The sequence below is a fragment of the Chlorocebus sabaeus genome, chromosome 12 (assembly GCF_047675955.1).
Source record: "Chlorocebus sabaeus isolate Y175 chromosome 12, mChlSab1.0.hap1, whole genome shotgun sequence".
Classification (NCBI taxonomy): Eukaryota; Metazoa; Chordata; class Mammalia; order Primates; family Cercopithecidae; genus Chlorocebus; species Chlorocebus sabaeus.
The window spans coordinates 113099879-113119217 of NC_132915.1; the positions used below are offsets into that span (position 1 = coordinate 113099879).

At 49.3% G+C, this 19339-nt stretch overlaps 1 protein-coding gene and 1 pseudogene across 4 annotated transcripts; both read left to right on the top strand.

Annotated features, from left to right (window-relative positions):
• The first annotated feature begins 2466 nt into the window (after window positions 1-2466).
• Window positions 2467-17295, top strand: LOC119620154 (V-type proton ATPase subunit G 1 pseudogene; annotated as a pseudogene).
• TMEM141 (transmembrane protein 141) lies at window positions 17293-19273 on the top strand. Of its 4 annotated transcripts, none has more exons than XM_008005579.3 (5): window positions 17294-17422; window positions 17714-17780; window positions 17950-18033; window positions 18254-18361; window positions 18562-18785. In XM_008005579.3, exons 1-5 carry the CDS (start codon window positions 17369-17371, stop codon window positions 18618-18620), a joined length of 372 nt encoding a protein of 123 aa, XP_008003770.1. In that variant the 5' UTR covers window positions 17294-17368; the 3' UTR covers window positions 18621-18785. The 4 variants fall into 4 exon arrangements, with proteins under 4 accessions (XP_072878208.1, XP_008003770.1, XP_008003771.1 ...); XM_008005580.3 differs by lacking the exon at window positions 18562-18785 and adding an exon at window positions 18823-19273 and having other exon boundaries at window positions 17295-17422; XM_073022107.1 differs by lacking the exon at window positions 17950-18033 and having other exon boundaries at window positions 17293-17422; window positions 17629-17780.
• The last annotated feature ends 66 nt before the right edge of the window (window positions 19274-19339 follow it).

Consider the following 19339-nt stretch of genomic DNA (forward strand, 5'->3'; position numbering starts at 1 on the left):
ATTCTTCCTAGACACAGGACAAGAACTCAGGCAATGGTGCCAGCAGCCACAGAGGTTTCCAGCCAGAAAAGCAACACCTTAAGCATCTCGTAATGCCAGGAGAGGCTGGGGTGCCAGCTGGACATGTTCAGGACCCACTCATGAGTGCCACCCAGTGCCACCCACTGGAGTGCAGGAGAAACTCGCTGGAGGGTGTGCACCAAGGGTCACCTGCACACCAAGGGTGAAGGATGGACCCAGAGCTGGAAGGAAAACCCTAGATAGAATGTTGTCCGCTTCCTCCTCAGTGCACTCTACTGACAAGGCCTAACATTGATCTCCTTGCAGAGAAGAAATGTGCACAGGGCGCAGCCCCAGGCACAGGCAGGAAGCTTGGCCTCCTCCCACAGCCCTCCTCCCTCCTCCTTTCTCTGTGTCACCCCTCGCCCTTCCATTCCTTTTTTTTTTTTTTTTTTTTTGAGACGGAGTCTCGCTCTGTCGCCGGGGCTGGGGTACAGTGGCCGGATCTCAGTTCACTGCAAGCTCCGCCTCCCAGGTTCCCGCCATTCTCCTGCCTCAGCCTCCCGAGTAGCTGGGACTACAGGCGCCCGCCACCTCGCCCGGCTAGTTTTTTTTTGTATTTTTAGTAGAGACGGGGTTTCACCGTGTTAGCCAGGATGGTCTCGATCTCCTGACCTCGTGATCCACCCGTCTCGGCCTCCCAAAGTGCTGGGATTACAGACGTGAGCCACCGCGCCCGGCCCCCTCCCATTCCTCTTACCTGCTCATTCTCTCTGCTTTACAACACTGTTCATCATTTCTCATGGATAAGTAAATAGCAGGGTCTTTTGGCCATTTCACAATTGTGGCACTTACTAGCATGGTGGGAATTCCTGACACATCTCATTCCAGAGGTGAGGCCTGTGTCCCCTCCCAGAGATCTTCCTGCCACTGCTTCAGCTGACTTCTTAGGCTGGGTCATAAAGCATCTTGCAGCTTTGACCTTGTTCCCAGAGATGCCTTTCTCTTGAAACCTGAGCAGCCATGTAAGAAAACCAAGGACCCGAACGCCGCCACCATGCCAGAGAGGCTGCCTGTAGACCCTCAGATCGTCAGTTCCAGCTGAGCCCTTCTATCCTTGTCAGCTCAGGTTGCCATCACAGAATACTATATACAGGGCTGCTCAAACAACAGAAATGCATGTTCCCACAGCTCAGGGGGCTGGAAGTCCCAGATCAAGGTGTCTGCAGGTTTGGTCTCTGGTGAGGCCTCTCTCCGTGGTTTGCAGACAGCCGCCTTCTGGCTGCTTTGTCCTCACATGTTCTTTCCTCTGCATCACACTCTGGTGTCCCTTCCTCTTATATGGACACCAGTCCTCTTAGATAGAGGCCCACCCTTCCAGCCTAATTTTACCCTAATTACCTCCTTAAAGGCCCTGTCTCCAATATGCTCACATTGGGGATTAGGAGGTGAGTGTCTAAATGTGAGGGGACACAATTCAGTTCATAACACCATCCTTCAGCCACCCCAGTCAAGGCACCAGACATAGGAGCAAAGAAGCCATCTTGGAGGCAGATGGTGCAGCCTGCACTGAGCCACCCCAGCTGCTGGAGTCATGTCTGCTGAGACACAAGGCAGGCGGATCATGAGGTCAGGAGATCGAGACCATCCTGGCTAACATGGTGAAACCCGGTCTCTACTAAAAAATACAAAAAACTAGCCAGGCGAGGTGATGGGCACCTGTAGTTCCAGCTACTCGGGAGGCTGAGGCAGGAGAATGGCATAAACCCGGGAGGCAGAGCTTGCAGTGAGCTGAGATCTGGCCACTGCACTCCAGCCTGGGCGACAGAGCGAGACTCCGTCTCGAAAATAAATAAATAAATAAATAAATAAATAAATAAATAAATAAAATAAAAAGAGTTTGGAATGCAAGAGTTTGGAATGCAAAAGAGGCAAGGGGATCAGGGAGGTGCCGGGGCGTGACTTGCCCTGGTGGTCCTCTTGAACTGTTGTTCCATTTGGTGAAGGGGCTGGTGCCATCATGGATCCTGCTGGGTTATAAACTAGTCCTAGTCAATCTCTTAGTCACTCTGCAGCCGGCAGTGGGTTCCACCCCTGAAGCTATCTTTTGTTGGAAAGAGAATTCCGGAGGTGCCTGGTCCCTATCAGAATCCGACCCCTGAAGCTTCTAAGGAAATATATGGCCAGATAAGACAGCATGGTGTGTACTGAACACGTGTCCAGGTAAATAACTGTGCATAAGGCCTGGGAGTATAGGATGAAGAAGGAAACGGGGTAGGACTCTGAGGCTGTGTTTCAAAATGAGAGGTAACATACAGGCAGTTTGTCTCAAAGTTGTATCTTGAGACCTGGAGCCAGGAGAGGAAAACATAAAGAAGAAAGAACAGTTTAAAATGCAGTTTGAAGACCCAAAGGGCCTTCAAGATGCTTTAGGCCACTTGCCTTGGTCTCAAAATTGCTGCTGCAATGGCCAGTCTGTCACACGGGATTCAGCAGCTGCTGCAGGCTGAGAAGTAGGACACTGAGAAGGTGTCTGATGCCCACAAAAGAAAGAACTAGAGGTCAAGGTGGATGGATCATGAGATCAGAAGATCGAGACCATCCTGGCTAACACAGTGAAACCCTGTCTCTACTAAAATACTAAAAATACAAAAATTAGCCAGGGGTGGTGGTATTGGGGGAAGCCGCCTGAATTTTTCAAAGTAGGTTCTTTCTATTTTCCGTAAGTGTTGGGTGGCTGAGAAACAAAGAGAGACCGTAAAAAGAGAGGAATTTTTACAGCTGGGCCACCAGGGGTGACATCACATATTCGTAGGACCATGATGCCTGCCTGAACCTCAAAACCAGCAAGTTTTTATTAAGGGTTTCAAAAGGGGAGGGAGTGTACAAACAGTGAGTAGGTCCAAAATCACATGCTTCAAAGGGCAAAAAGCAGAACTACTAATAAGGGTCTAACAAAGATCACGTGCTTCTGAGGGAACAGGACAAAAGGCAAAAGCAGAACTACTGATAAGAGTCCAAAAAAGATCAGAAGTCAAAGGGCAAAAGCAGAACCACTGATGAGGGTCTATGTTCAGTGGTGCACGTATTGTCTTGATAAATATCTTAAACAACAGAAAACAGGGTTCGAGAGCAGAGAACCGGTCCGATCACAAATTTACCAGGGTGGAGTTTCCCAACTCTAGTAAGCCTGAGGGTACTGCAGGAGACCAGGGTGTATCCCAGTCCTTATTTCAACTGCATAAGACAGACACTCCCAGAGCGGCCGTTTATAGACCTCCCTGCAGGAATGCATTCCTTTCTCAGGGTATTAATATTAATATTCTTTGCTAGGAAAAGAATTTAGCAATAGCTCTCCTACTTCCACATCCATTTATAGGCTCTGCAAGAAGAAAAATACGGCTCTTTTTCCCAACCCCGCAGGCAGTCAGACCTTATGGTTGTCTTCCCTTGTTCCCTAAAAATCGCTGTTATTCTGTTCTTTTTCAAGGTGCACTGATTTCATATTGTTCAAACACACATGCTTTACAATCAATTTGTACAGTTAACACAATTATCACAGTGGTCCTGAGGTGACATACCTCTTCAGCTTACAAAGATAACAGGATTAAGAGATTAAAGTAAAGACAGGTATAAGAAATTATAAAAGTATTATTTGGGAACTGATAAATGTCAGTGAAATCTTCACAATTTATTTTCCTCTGCCGTGGCTCCAGTCAGTCCCTGTGTTGAGGGTCCCTGATTTCCTGCAACATGGTGGCACGTGCCTGTAGTCCCAGCTACTCAGGACGCTGAGGCAGAGAAGTGTTTGAACCTGGGAGGTAGAGGTTGCAGAAAGCCGAGATCACTGCCACTACACTCCAGCCTGGGCCACAGAGCGAGACTCTGTCTCAAAAAAAAAGAGAAAGAACTGGAGGCTGATGCAGGCCAAAGCAGCAGCTCAGGCTGAAATTGAACAGTACCACCACCTGCAGAGGGAGAAAGAGTTGAAGGCCAAGGAAGCTGCGGCACTGGGATCCATGGCACTGGCAGCACCAAAGTGGAGAAAAAGGCCTAGGAGAAGATGACCATCCTCCAGACCTACATTCCTCACAACAGGGATGAAGGCTGGGATAACCTCCTGGCTTTTGTCTGTGACATTTGGCCAGAAATCCTTGAAAACTACCACATAAATGGATACAAGAAGAAAGAAGCACCTGTCCTGTGGGTTGGCATTTTAGATGCCCTCGTGGAATATGAATCTTTAGAACAGCTCTTGTTATATTCTTTTTTTTTTTTTTTTTTTTTTTTTTTGAGACGGAGTCTTGCTCTGTCGCTCAGGCTGGAGTGCAGTGGCTGGATCTCAGCTCACTGCAAGCTCCGCCCCCTGTGTTCATACCATTCTTCTGCCTCAGCCTCCTGAATAGCTGGGACTACAGGCGCCTGCCACCTCGCCCGGCTAGTTTTTTTGTAATTTTTTTTTTTTAGTAGAGATGGGGTTTCACCATGTTAGCCAGGATGGTCTCGATCTCCTGACCTCATGATCCACCCGTCTCGGCCTCCCAAAGTGCTGGGATTACAGGCTTGAGCCACCGAGCCCGGCCGTTACATTCTTATGAAATGGTGAAGGGTGCCTGCCCCTCCACACCTGAGGGTATTTCTCACGAGGTGGGGACAACAGACTGAGAAAAGAAATAAGACACAGAGAAAAACTATAGAGGAAGAAAAGTGGGCCCAGGGGACCAGCGCTTAGCAAGTGAGGGCCTGCACCGGCGCTGGTCTCTGAGTTCCTCGGTATTTATTGGTCGCTATCTCTACTATCTCAGTGAGGGGGACATGGCAGGACTAAGGGTAACGGTGGGGAGAGGGTCAGCAGAAAACATGTGAGCAAAGGAATCTGTGTCATAGGTTTAAGGAAAGGTGCTGTGCCTGGATGTGCACGTAGGCCAGATTTAGGTCTGACTTTACACAAACATCTCAGTGCAGTAAAGAGTAGGAGAGCCATATTGTCACCAGCCTGTCTCACCTCCAGCCACGGGGCGGTTTTCTCCTATCTCAGTAAATAGAATGTACGGTCGGGTTTTACACCGAGACATTCCATTCCCAGGGACGAGCAGGAGACAGATGCCTTCGTCTTATCTCAACTGCAAAGAGGCCTTCGTCTTTCACTCATCCTCCTCAACACAGCCCCTTCACGGGTGTCGGGCTGGGGGACTGTAAGGTCTTTCCCTTCCCACGAGGCCATATCTCAGGCTGTCTCAGTGTGGGGAAACCTTGGACAATACCCAGGCTTTCTTGGACAGAGGTCCCTGCGGCTTTCCGCAGTGCATTGTCCCTGGTAATTGAGAATGGAGAATGGCGGTCACTTTTACCAAGCATACTGCCCGCAGACACATTTTTAACAAAGCACATCCTGCCCAGCCCTAAATCCATTAAACCTTGAGTCAACACAGCACAGGTTCCTGCGAGCACAGGGTTGGGGCTAAGGTTACAGATTAACAGCATTTCCAAGCAGAAGAAGTTTTCTTAGTACAGATCAAAATGGAGTTTCTTATGTCTTCCTTTTTCTACCTGGACACCCTAACAGTCTGATCCCTCACATTTCCCCTTTTTCTTTTTGACAAAACCGCCATCATCATCATGGCCCGTTCTTGATGGTCGCTGTCTCTTCGGAGTTGCTGGGTACACCTGCAAACTAACAACAGAGAGAACAGGCACACAAGGATTAATATGAAATTTACGATAGTGGAACTTAAGAGGGTTTTAGCCCAAGTGACAGGGTTAAGACTTGCGAGGCCATCAGCAAATCCCATGATTGCCTCAGTTTCTGGTACCAAATTTAAATGGGCTTTCTTTTTTTCTTTTTTTTTTTTTTTTTGAGACGGAGACGCTCTGTCGCCCAGGCTGGGTTGCAGTGGCGGGATCTCAGCTCACTGCAAGCTCCGCCTCTCGGGTTTACGCCATTCTCTTGCCTCAGCCTCTGGAGTAGCTGGGACTACAGGCGCCCGCCACCTCGCCCGGCTAGTTTTTTTGTATTTTCTTTAGTAGAGACAGAGTTTCACTGTGTTTACTAGGATGGTCTCGATCTCCTGACCTCGTGATCCGCCCGTCTCAGCCTCCCAAAGTGCTGGGATTACAGGCTTGAGCCACCGCGCCCGGCCTATTTTCCACTGATTTAAGAATTTTTGGAATGCTTTACTACAGTATCCTGGCCCATTGTCAGTTTTGATTTTTTCTGGAACTCCCATGACAGCAAAACAAGATAATAAATGTCTTTTAACATGGGAAGTACTTTCTCCTGTCCGGCAGATTGCCCACATGAAATGTGAATAAGAATCTACTGTCACATGGACACATGATACTTTTCCAAATGAAGGTACATGTGTGGCATCCGTTTGCCATAACGCATAAGGACACAGACCTCTGGGATTAACTCCTGCCTCCTGAGTGTGCAGGTGTAGGACTTGACACTGACTGCAATGTTGTACAATATTTTTTGCCTGTTTCCATGTGATATTGAATTTATTTTTTAATCCTGTCACATTTACAAGAGTCAAAGCATGAAGTTCTTGTGCTTTTATGAATGCAGATGACACCAGTAAGTCAGCTTGTTCATTTGCTTTAGTTAAAGGCCCTGGTAAATTAGTGTGTGTTCAAACACAAGTAATATAAAATGGGAAATTTCTTTTTCTCACTGTGTGTTGTAATAAACTGAACAGCTGGTTTAACTGACCATCCATGCTATATTTGATTAGGGCTGGCTCAATATCCCTTATAGCCTGTACTACGTATGCAGAATCTGATACAATATTAATAGGCTGATTAAAATCTTGTAACGCTGTAATGATGACAACCGATCCTGCTTTTTAAGCCGAGTGATATTGAGTTTCAGTGGCTCGTTCTTTGGCCTGGTGTAAGCCACTTTTCCATTGCTGAAACCATCAGTAAACACGGTCAGAGCATTTTCTAAAGATTTATGTCTGGTAATTTTAGGTAAAATCCAAATAGTCAGTTTTAAAAACTGAAAGATTTTTGTTTTTGGGTAATGATTGTCAATAATTCTCACAAAATCAGCAAGACCAGTCTGCCATGCACCAGAATTGATAAAGGCTTGTCTAACCTGTTCCTTGTTTAAAGGAACAGTGATTTTGTCTGGGTCACTTCCAGACAGTTAGATTATTTGTAATCTTGCCTGACCAATTAATGTAGCTGTTTGATCCAAGTACAATGTAAAAGTCTTAATTGTACTGTGAGGAAGGAAAGACCACTCCACAAGATCAGTATTTTGAACAGTGGTGCCTGTTGGACAGTGTGTAGCAGCAAAAACCAAAAGTTGGAGTGGGGCCAAGGGATCTATTCTATTTACTTGTGCTGATCGAATTTTTTCTTCAACTAATTCAATATCTTTTGCTGCCTCTGGGGTTAACATTCTTTTACTATTTAAGTCTGGGTCCCCTCTTAAGATACAGAACACGTTTGACATGGTGTAAGTAGGAATGCCTAGAGTTGGCAGAATCCAATTAATATCTCCTAGCAATTTTTGAAAGTCATTTAATGTTTTTAATGTGTCTTATTTCTATTTTTTGTGGTTTAATTTTTTTTTTTTTTTGAAACGGAGTCTTGCTCTGCCACCCAGGCTGGAGTGCAGTGGTGCGATCTCAGCTCACTGCAAGCTCTGCCTCCTGGGTTTACGCCATGTGGTTTAATTTTTCTTTTTTCTTTTTTTCTTTTTTTCTTTTTTTGAGGCACAGTCTCGCTCTGTCGCCCAGGCTGGAGTGCAGTGGCTGGATCTCGGCTCACTGCAAGCTCCGCCTCCCGGGTTCACGCCATTCTCCTGCCTCAGCCTCCTGAGTAGCTGGGACTACAGGCGCCCGCCACCGCGCCCGGCTAGTTTTTTGTATTTTTAGTAGAGATGGGGTTTCACCATGTTAGCCAGGATGGTTTTGATCTCCTGACCTCATGATCTGCCCGCCTCGGCCTCCCAAAGTGCTGGGATTACAGGCTTGAGCCACCACGCCCGGCCAATTTTTCTATTTTCTACTTGCATCCTTACATAATGAAAAGCAGTAGAGGTCTGAATCTTATTAGATGCTGTTGTCAGTACTGCGTTGGCAACCTCTGTTTGCAGACACGTGTAACAGTCAATCAATTTGTCTCTCATTTCTGTAGCACATAGAATATCATCTACATAATGAATGATATAACAGTCTGAAAACTTGTCTCTAACTGGATGACGAGCTTGAACTACGAAAGTCTGACAAATAGCTGGGCTGTTTATTTTTATTTTTTATTTTTTTTTATTTTTTTATTTTTTTGAGGCGGAGTCTTCACTCTGTCACCCAGGCTGAAGTGCAGTGGCTCGATCTCGGCTCACTGCAAGCTCCGCCTCCCGGGTTAGCGCCATTCTCCTGCCTCAGCCTCCCGAGTAGCTGGGACTACAGGCACCCGCCACTGCGCCCTGCTAATTTTTTGTATTTTAGTAGAGACGGGGTTTCACCGTGTTAGCCAGGATGGTCTCGATCTCCTGACCTCGTGATCCGCCCGCCTCGGCCTCCCAAAGTGCAGGGATTACAGGCGTGAGCCACCGCGCCCGGCCGTGGGCTGTTTAACATACCTGGTAGCTGGTTCCTTATTATTTATGGCTGGTATAGTATAAGCCAATTTTTCAAAATCCTGCTTCACCAGAAGAATGGAAAAAAAAAAAAAAAAAAAAAAAAAAAAAAAAAAAAAAAAGCAGTCCTTCAGATCAATTATAATTTTTTTTTGAGATGGAGTCTCGCTCTGTCGCCCAGGCTGGAGTGCAGTGGCAGGATCTCCACTCACTGCAAGCTCCGCCTCCCGGGTTCACGCCATTCTTTCCTGCCTCAGCCTCGGGAGTAGCTGGGACTATAGGCGCCCGCCACCACGCCTGGCTAATTTTTTGCATTTTTTAGTAGAGACAGGGTTTCACCGTGTTAGCCAGGATGGTCTCGATCTCCTGACCTCGTGATCCACCCGTCTCAGCCTCCCAAAGTGTTGGGATTACAGGCTTGAGCCACCGCTCCCGGCCCCAGATCAATTATAATTAAAGGCCAATCTTTGGGGATCATGGCCCGACAGGGCAACCCGGGTTGGAGACCCCCGTGGGTTGAATTACGGTATTAACAACTCTTCATTCAGTTAGCATGGGCCACCTGCTGGATTTTTTCTGAATTACAAACACAGGAGGATTCCAAGGCGAAAATGAAGGCTCAGTATGTCCCTTTTCTAATTGTTCCTTTACTAATACATGTAAAGCCTCCAGTTTTTGTTTTGGTAGCGGCCACTGATTTATCCATACAGGTTTTTCTGTTTTCCGAGTTAATGGAATGGGTTTTGGAGGCTCTACAGTGGCCGCCCCTAAAAAGGATGCCCTATTCCCTTTTTTTCCTTGATCTCCCTCAGCCTCAATTGGGACTTTAATGCCGTTTTCACTCTTTCCTAGTCCCTTTTCCGGTACATATCCTATTTTAGTCGTGATTTTTTGACTCATGAGTCTGTATAACGGAGCAGGCATAGTGATTTCCACACCCCTTTGTTGTAATAAATCTCGACCCCACAGATTAACAGGAATTGGAGTACTCATTGGCTGAACAGTACTTTTTTGATTATCTGGCCCTAAACAATGTAAAATCATAGTACTTTGATACACCTCTGAGGCAGTGCCTACACCCACCAAACTTGCAGCCGTCTTTTGTTTTGGTCAGTTTCTTGGCCACTGATCCAAAGCAATGATAGAGACATCGCCCCAGTGTAGGGTCCAGCCCTGCAGAGCCTTGTGGGTTTTCTCTTCGTGTGCAGAGACAAGAGATTGCAGAAAGAGGCCAGGTGCGGTGGCTCACGCCTGTAATCCCAACACTTTGGGAGGCCGAGGCGGCGGATCACAAGGTCAGGAGATCAAGACCACGGTGAAACCTCGTCTCTACTAAAAATACAAAAAAAATTAGCCAGGCGTGGTGGCGGGCGCCTGTAGTCCCAGCTACTCAGGAGGCTGAGGCAGGAGAATGGCATGAACCCGGGAGGCGGAGCTTGCAGTGAGCCGAGATCGCGCCACTGCACTCCAGTCTGGGCGACAGAGCGAGACTCCGTCTCAAAAAAAAAAAAAAAAAAAAAAAAAAGAGATTGTAGAAAGAAAGACACGAGACTAAGAGAGAGTATGAAAGACAGCTGGGCCCAGGAGGCTACGTTGGAGTCCGGTAGCAGCCTCGAATGCCTGGACAGCAGTCTCGAATGCCTGAACGCACTGCTATTTATTCTATACAAGGCAAGGGGGCAGGGTAAGGAATGTGAGTCATCTCAAATGATTGATAAAGTCAATCAAGTCACGTGTCCACGTGACAGGGGGCCTTTCCCTTTGTGGTAGCCACAGAGAGGGGGGACAGCATATGTCAGCCTATCTTCTATGAACTTATCCGAGTGATCAAAGACTGTAATACTTTTGCTAATTCTGCTACTGCTGTCTTCTAAGAACTTAAAAGGGGGAGCCAGGTGTACAGGCGGAACATGAAAGCGGACAAGGAGCGTGACCACTGAAGCACAGCACCACGGGGAAACATTTAAGCCTCCGGATGACTGCGGGCAGGCCTGGCTAATGTCAGGCCTCCCACAAGAGCTGGTGGAGCAGAGTGTTCCCTAACTCCCCCGAGGAAAGGGAGACTCCCTTTCCTGGTCTGCTAAGTAACGGTGCTTTCCCAGGCACTGGTTAAACCAAGGTCTGCTAAGTAACAGGTGCTTTCCCAGGCACTGGCGCTACCGCTAGACCAAGGAGCCCTCAAGTGGCCCTGTCTGGACATGACAGAGGGCTCACACTCTTGTCTTCTGGTCACTTCTCACAGTGTCCCTTCAGGTCCTAACTCTGTATGGCCTGGTTTTTCGTTGATTATAATAATAATAAAAAGAATAGGCCGGGCGCGGTGGCTCACGCCTGTAATCCCAGCACTTTGGGAGGCCGAGGCGGGCGGATCACAAGGTCAGGAGATCGAGATCATGGTGAAACCCCGTCTCTACTAAAAATAGAAAAAATTAGCCGGGCGCAGTGGCGGGCGCCTGTAGTCCCAGCTACTGGGGAGGCTGAGGCAGGAGAATGGCGTGAACCCGGGAGGCGGAGCTTGCAGTGAGCCGAGATTGCGCCACTGCACTCCAGCCTGGGCGACAGAGTGAGACTCCGTCTCAAAAAAAAAATAAAAATAAAAATAAAAAGAATAAGACTAAAAATGAATGATTGATAATAACCATATATAATCATCTCTATATCCTATTTCTAATATAACTTTCTCTTATCCTATTTTCTTTATCTCATTGGAATAGCTTGTGCCTTCAGTTTCTTGCCTTGGTACCTGGGCGGCTTTCTGCCCACACCCCAGTGTCTACTAACCCTTCAAGCTGTTTTCCTTGAATAATGAATGGCCTTACACACAGGTCTGCTTTCTGAGACCTCACTTGCCCAATATGCAGCCTTTCCCGCGGGATCAGTGCTTCCAAACCCTCCTGTTCTTTTTATTTCACTGTTTCCAACCTTAATATAAGGCAGGAGTAAAAACTGAGCAATCGTGTCTCCTGGACTGGCACTCCAAGGAATTGAGGAGCTAATAACCAACTGAAGTTTGCCTTTGTAGTCTGAATCAACCACACCAGTAGGAATTTGAACTCCCTTTAGATTTAGACTTGATCTTCGTAAGATGAGTCCTGTAGTCCCCTCGGGCAGTGGGCCATATACCCCGTGAGGATTATTTGTGGGGGCTCCCCTGGAAGCAGAGACACTGCTTGCATAGCACAAAAATCTACTGCTGCACTGCCGCTTGTGGTGGGGACAATTGTTGTATTGTGGTAACTGGCGCATTCCCTGAGGCACTTGTGACAGTGGAGTTTGTTGTCCATGAAAACCCTGAGGAACAAAAGCCCGAATCGGGAATGCCCCAGTTTGTTGCGGGGTCTAAGGCTGGGCCCTATTCCCGTTTCCCAACAATGGTTGCCCATGTTTGTCAAATTTAGAACGACACTGATTAGCCCAGTGTTTTCCTTTTCCACATCTTGACACAGGCCACGTGGCTCTTTAGCTTTTGCCGTTGTAGTTTGATTTGTTATATTTTGTTTATTTGAGACTGGGCAATTCTTTTTTAAATGACCAATGGGACCACAATTATAATATTTTCCCTCAAATGTTCTAACTTATCCTCCTAAAGCGACCCCAGTTATTGCTTGAGCCATAAGCATAGCTTTATGCATAGCCCCTCCGGTTCCATCACAGGCTTTGACGATTCCATCACAGGCTTTGATGTACTCTGAGATTACATCTGACCCTGCCGGGATCTTCCCTTTTAATGGCTTAATGGCTGATTGACAATCAGGATTGGCATTTTCGTACACCATCAACTCCACTATGACCTTACAGGCATTCTCATTGGCAATTGACTTTTGAGCAGCATCTTGGAGTCTTGCCACAAAATCAGGGTAGGGCTCTTTAGAGTCTCGTCTTATTGTATTGAACGAGGGGCAGGCGGTTCCTGGGTCTTGGATTTTTTCCCAGGCCCTAAGGCAGATAGCTCTAACTTGCTCAATGGCCTCATTTTGCATTACTGCTTGTTGATTAATAGTGCTCCAGTTTTGACCTGTTCCTAAGAGTTGATCTGCCTCTATGTTAACTGGAGGATTGGCGGCCCTAATTTTTGAACCTGTTCTTGTGCCCCATCAACCCACCAGGTCTTAAATTATAAAAATTGAGACGGTGAAAGTGATGATTTGGCCAAAATTTCCCAACCATAAGGAATAAGTCTATTTCCATGAGCAGTGGAATCCAACAATGTTCTCATGTAAGGGGAGTTGGGTCCATACTGTTTTACGCCCTCTTTCATGTCTTTTAGCATTTTCACAGAAAAGGATTCATATCTGGCATCAGCTCAGGGAGGTACTCCCTCTTGGGCCCCTTTTCCAGGCGATATGGACTGTAGTATTACCAGGAACTGCCACGCCTCAATATCTCCTTGTTTTCTTCTTTTCAATAATTGTATGTAATGCATATCCTGTCCACTAGGTGGTGTTGTAGGATTAAGTCTCATAGTGGGCGGCTGCGGCTGTAGCGCCCTGCCCTGGGGTGCTGGGAACCTTCCTGGCTGTCCCTACTGATTTTCTGGGGGCAGCCGGTACCGAAGTTCGGCTGGCGGCCAGTATTGATAGGCTACCGGCGGTTGGGTCTTATTTTCTACCGGCTGATATTCTGGATCCTGTGTCTGGATTGGCATTGCCGGGATAGGCTCTAAACTTTTCTATTTGATATTCTCCTGGGGTTTGTACTTGTCTAACCTGCATTTGAGGTTCTAATGTTACGGGCATCTGAAACCGCAGAAGGAGGAGTTGGCCATCGTGGTTTAGACTCTGATGGCCCCAATAATTCTGTACCTTTTCTCCCCAATTTTAATGGTTCAGAATATATTACCTCCCGTAATTGAGTGTAGCCAACATTTCGCGTTGACCGAGCCATTACAGACTCCACTACATATTCACAATGTGAACTTTCCGTTCCGTTCTCGAATTCTGTCCCTGCCTGTCCTTCACAATCTATTACACAGTTTTCAGGGGCATCAGAAACTGAAATGCTATCTTCTGTTTGAAACGGTTCTAAAGCTGCTTTAATAATGGCCCAGTCATTCCATACTGTAAGTGGGATGGATTTTACCTTCCCTATTTGCTTGTTTTAATTCTTTGCCAATTTTTTCCCCAATCTTTTAGATCTAAAGTTCCTTGTTCTGGAAACCATGGGCAGAATTGTTCTATTGTTTGAAATAACGTAATTAGATTTTCTGTAGAGGCTCTAATTCCCCCTCTTATTAAAATAATTTTAATGAAGCTGAGATAAGAGGCATATTTACCGTCAGTTTGTCCCATTGTTACCCTGGGTTCTCTGAGCACACAAGCTTACCGCAAGGCTGACCGTGGACGTCCTCGGTAACCTCTCGTTGCTTTGTCCTCAACGATCACGCTGTAGCATATCTTCACCTTAGAGAAGGGAACCCACGATGAGTGCCAGATGAAGGGGACCTGCCCCTCCACACCTGTGGGTATTTCTCACAAGGTGGAGACGAGAGACTGAGAAAAGGAAATAGGACACAGAGACAAAGTATACAGGAAGAAAAGTGGGCCCAGGGAACCGGCGCTCAGCAAGCGAGCTTCTGCACCAGTGCTTGTCTCTGAGTTCGTCCGTATTTATTGGTCGCTATCTCTACTACCTCAGTGAGGGGGACATGGCAGGACCACAGGGTAACGGTGGGGAGAGGGTCAGCAGGAAACATGTGAGCAAAGGAATCTGTGTCATACGTTTAAGGAAAGGTGCTGTGCCTGGATGTGCACGTAGGCCAGATTTATGTCTGACTTTACACAAACATCTCAGAGCAGTAAAGAGTAGGAGAGCCATATTGTCACCAGCCTGTCTCACCTCCAGCCACGGGGCGGTTTTCTCCTATCTCAATAAATAGAATGTACGATTGGGCTTTACACCAAGACATTCCATTCCTAGGGATGAGCGGGCGAGAGATGCCTTCCTCTTATCTCAACTGCAAAGAGGCCTTCCTCTTTCACTCATCCTCCTCATCACAAACCCTTTCTGGTGTCGGTGTCGGTGTGTCGGTGTCGGTGTGTCGGTCTGGGGGACAGTCAGGACTTTCCCTTCCCATGAGGCCATATCTCAGACTATCACATGGGGAGAAACCTTGGACAATACCTGGCTTTCCTAGGCAGAGGTCCCTGCGGCCTTCGGCCTTCCACAGTATATTGTGTCCCTGGGTACTTGAGATTAGAGAGTGGTGATGACTTTTAACAAGCATACTGCCTTCAAGCACTTGTTTAACAAAGCACATCCTGCATAGCCCTAAATCCATTAAACCTTGAGTCAACACAGCACGTGTCTCTGCGAGCACAGGGTTGGGACTAGGGTTACAGATTAACAGCATCTCAAGGCAGAAGAATTTTCCTTAACACAGAACAAAATGGAGTCTCTTATGTCTACCTCTTTCTACATAGACACAATAACAGTCTGATCTCTGTTTATTTTCCCCACACCCACAAGGCCATATCTCAGGCTGTCTCAGTGTGGGGAAACCTGGACAATACCCAGGCTTTCTTGGGCAGGGGTCCCTGTGGCTTTCCACAGTGCGTTGTGTCCCTGGGTAATTGAGAATGGAGAATGGCGATGACTTTTACCAAGCATACTGCCTGCAAACACATTTTTTTTTTTTTTTTTGAGACGGAGTCTGGCACTGTCGCCCAGGCTGGAGTGCAGTGGCCAGATCCTGGCTCACTGCAAGCTCCGCCTCCCAGGTTCACACCATTCTCCTGCCTCAGCCTCCCGAGTAGCTGAGACTACAGGCGCCCGCCACCTCGCCCGGCTAGTTTTTTTGTATTTTTTAGTAGAGACGGGGTTTCACCGGGTTAGCCAGGATGGTCTCGATCTCCTGACCTCATGATCCGCCAGTCTTGGCCTCCTAAAGTGCTGGGATTACAGGCTTAAGCCACCGCGCCCGGCCTTATTTCCATATATTATAGAGTAGGTCCTTCCACTTTCTGGAGAGTAGCAAATCTAGCTTTTTCGTACAGACTTAGAAATTATCTAAAGATTTCAGCCTTTTTTTTTTTTTTTGGAGACAGAGTCTCACTCTGTCGCCCAGGCTGGAGTGCAGTGGCATGATCTTGGCTCCCTGCAACCTCTACCTCGCAGGTTCAAGTGATTCTCCTGTCTCAGCTTCCCGAGTAGCTGGGATTACAGGCACCTGCCACCACGTCCAGCTAATTTTTGTATTTTTAGTAGAGACGGGGTTTCACCATCTTGGCCAGGCTGGTCTTGAACTCCTGATCTTGTGACCCACCCGCCTCGGCCTCCCAAAGCGCTGGGATTACAGGCATGAGCCACCGCCCCCGGACAAGATTTCATCTTTTTACCTCATATTTCTTAGGAATTTAATGGTTATATGTTGTCTTTTTTCCTATGCGTTTTGACTCAAGCAACATGTATATCAGTGATGACTTTTTCTTTCTTTAATCTAGTTTTTAAAAAAACGTAATTCTTTGAAGAAAGGAAGGGGTTAAATAATTTTTTTCCCTAACACTTTCTTGAAGGTCAGGGGCTTTATCGATGAAAAAGTAGTAAATAGTTATTCGTAACCTGCGTGAAGCAGCAGCCTGCCTTGAAGTCTTCCGTTCTTGCTAATGGTTACACCAGTGAATACTAGCGGAATTGTTTGGGCTGATTTTAGTTTCTCTTAATCAAAATTACTAGATGATAGAATTCAAGAACTGTACATGTTATTATTTGGTGTATCGATAATTATTTAAAAGTAAAGACTGTCATGCAAAAAAAAAAAAAAGAGTTTGAGGCTCAGTTGCTAAGCTGCTGGTTACAGAACCACTTTGCTAAGCAGTAATTTTATTTTATTTTATTTTTTTTGAGACGGAGTCTCGCTCAGTCGCCCAGGCTGGAGTACAGTGGCGCGATCTCGGCTTACTGCAAGCTCCACCTCCCGGGTTCACGCCATTCTCCTGCCTCAGCCTCCCAAGTAGCGGGGACCACAGGCGCCCGCGGCCAGGCCCAGATAATTTCTTGCATTTTTAGTAGAGACGGGGTTTCACCGTGTTAGCCAGGATGGTCTCGATCTCCTGACCTCGTGATCCGCCCGCCTTGGCCTCCCAAAGTGCTGGGATTACAGGCGTGAGCCACCGCGCCCGGCAACAGTAATTTTATACATCCCCACTCCTTATGGTCGCTTATGAGAGATTCAATACCCGATTCTAGTCCTTAAGCAAAATAACACCGACAATCATTAGCCTTCCGCGAGTGTGGGAACGACTCCAGGCCGGGGGAAGGAGAGCGCGCTCTCAGCCACGCCCCGCCCGGCGCCCGCCTTCGCCCCGCCCAGTCGTCGCCGGAGGTCACAGGCCCCAAGCTCCTAGAGGCGTGGCCAGGCCCCAGGCCCCACCCCTCTCCCCTACGCTCCAGCAGGCTCGACCCTTGCTCCGCCCCCAATCCAAGGCCCTGGCCCCTCCGCCTGCCCCCGCGCAGGGCCCGCCTCTTAGAACCCGATACCTCCGCCTGCGCAAGCCGGCTCCCAGGTTTTATCTCTCAGGCCCCGCCCCCAGGTCGCGTTTCCCAGGTCCCGCCCCCAGATCCATCTCCCAGCTCCCGTCTCCTCCGCCTGCTGCAGCGCAGGCCCGCCCCCAGGCCCCGTCTCCTAGGCCCCGCCCCCTCCGCCTATTCCACGCCCCCAGATCCTGGTCCCGCCCCTCCAACCGCAACTGCGCAGTCCTGTCCTCTAGGCCACACCCCCAGGTCCCTGCCCGGCTCCTCCGCCTGCGCTTGCGCAGGCCCCCTCCCCGAGCCCTGCCAACCATGGTGAACTTGGGCCTGTCCCGGGTGGACGACGCCGTGGCTGCCAAGCACCCGGTGAGAAGGCCGGTCTGGGACGCAGGCCTCAGATCCCAGAAGCTGACCTGAGCGAGGCAGAGGGGCTGGGGCGTGGGGGTGCCCTCGTCAGGGAAGAGTGGCGGAGGCTGGGGCCAGTCCCTTGCTAGGGGGCTCAGGGCGTCCGGGTGGGCATAGGGGAGGTGGGACGTGTCCAAGCGCCCAGGATCTCACTCCTCCACAACCAGGGTGTGCCCAGAGAAGGGACAGGAGAGGCGGTGAAGGAAGAGGGCAGGGGACCGAGCCTTCAGACCCCCCGCTCTGCCACCCCAGGGACTCGGGGAGTATGCCGCATGCCAGTCACACGCCTTCATGAAGGGCGTTTTCACCTTCGTCACAGGTAGGCTGCGTCCAGGTGCCCTGCGGCTGGGAGAGAACGCACCCTCCTGCCCCGCCCTGGCTCCCCAGCAGGGGGTGCCAAGTCACCTGCCCGCAGGTGCTGGGGGCCTGGCCAGGTGGGTCCCGGCCAGCCCCGGGTACAGGCTGATGGGGACCTCGGCTTTTTGCAGGCACCGGCATGGCCTTTGGCTTGCAGATGTTCATTCAGAGGAAGTTTCCATACCCTTTGCAGTGGAGCCTACTAGTGGCCGTGGGTGGGTACTCCAGGGTCCCTGCCTGGGCTCTTTGAGCGGTGGGTTTCCGCTAGCGTTGGGGCTGTGGTTCTGCGTTCCTGACTCTGACATGGAGCCCCAGGTCTCCGCGGGAGCCCCACCTGAGCCCACCCACCCCGTCTGTCAGGAAGCAGCCTGTGCCCACTTCTCTTATCCTGAGAAGCACAGAGGCCCCAGCCCCCTTCCATTTCCTGCTCCACAGTTGCAGGCTCTGTGGCCAGCTATGGGGTGACGAGAGTGGAGTCGAAGAAATGCAGCAACCTCTGGCTCTTCCTGGAGACCGGGCAGCTCCCCAAAGACATGAGCACAGGTGAGAGAGCCTGGGGGTTAGCAAGAAGTGAACGCCACAGCTCCAGCGCCCAGTGTTTTGGGCAGCCAAGCCTGGGTGCCCCACGTGATAGTCTAGACAAAGTCCCTCTCTCTGGTCCGGTCTCCTCAGCATGTGACTCCCAGATGGGTTGGAGCTGGGGGTGGGCCCAGTAGACAGATCTTGGAGATCTCTCTTTGCAGGCGAAAGAACCAAGAGGGGCTGGAGTGCCCCTGAGATTGAGAGGAAGGGCGTGGAGTGAGGGGTGTGGCAAGGCCACCGCTGCCACGTGGGCACCCAAGAGAAGTGAGGCTGGATTGAGAAGCCCTGCATTGGACCCAGGCCTGGCCCCCACTGCCTGTTGTCCTTGTTACGGAACCCAGTTTCTGCCATGATAAAATGGGCACAGTGACGCCACACCACGACGGATATGGTTCGAGCTTGTCTGTCTCTGCCTCTTACAGATCAGCGAAGCCAGGAGAGCTCCGGCCGGGGCACAGAGGATTGGGGGCAGTAGGAGTCTGGAACACAGCCTTCATGCCCCCCGACCCCAGGCTGACCCTCCCCACACCCTAGGGTATCCCAGTCATATCCTCTGTCCGCATGCGTGGCCAGGCCTGATAAACCTCTGTGGACGGCCGCTGCCCCAGCCTGGGACCTGCCCAGAAAGTTGGAGCAGAAGGCGCTCTCCTCTAGGTGATGGTTCTCCTCTAGGGTATTGGGACAGATGGTCTGCACTGCCAGCAGAGAGGGTGTGTCTGGGGGCCACCACCTAGGGGGCACGGGGTAGAAAGGGCTTGTGCACTCTGTCATTCCCTTTCTAGCCCCTGCACCTCCGACAAGTCCAAGGTGCTAGGACTTGTGCTAGCTAGTGCTAGGGGTGTTGGGTTAATAAATGGCTTATCCTTCTCTCCACCCAAGTTTCTACCTGAGCAGGTGAAAAACAAACCAGAAGGGTAAGATGATGACAGGTCACATGAC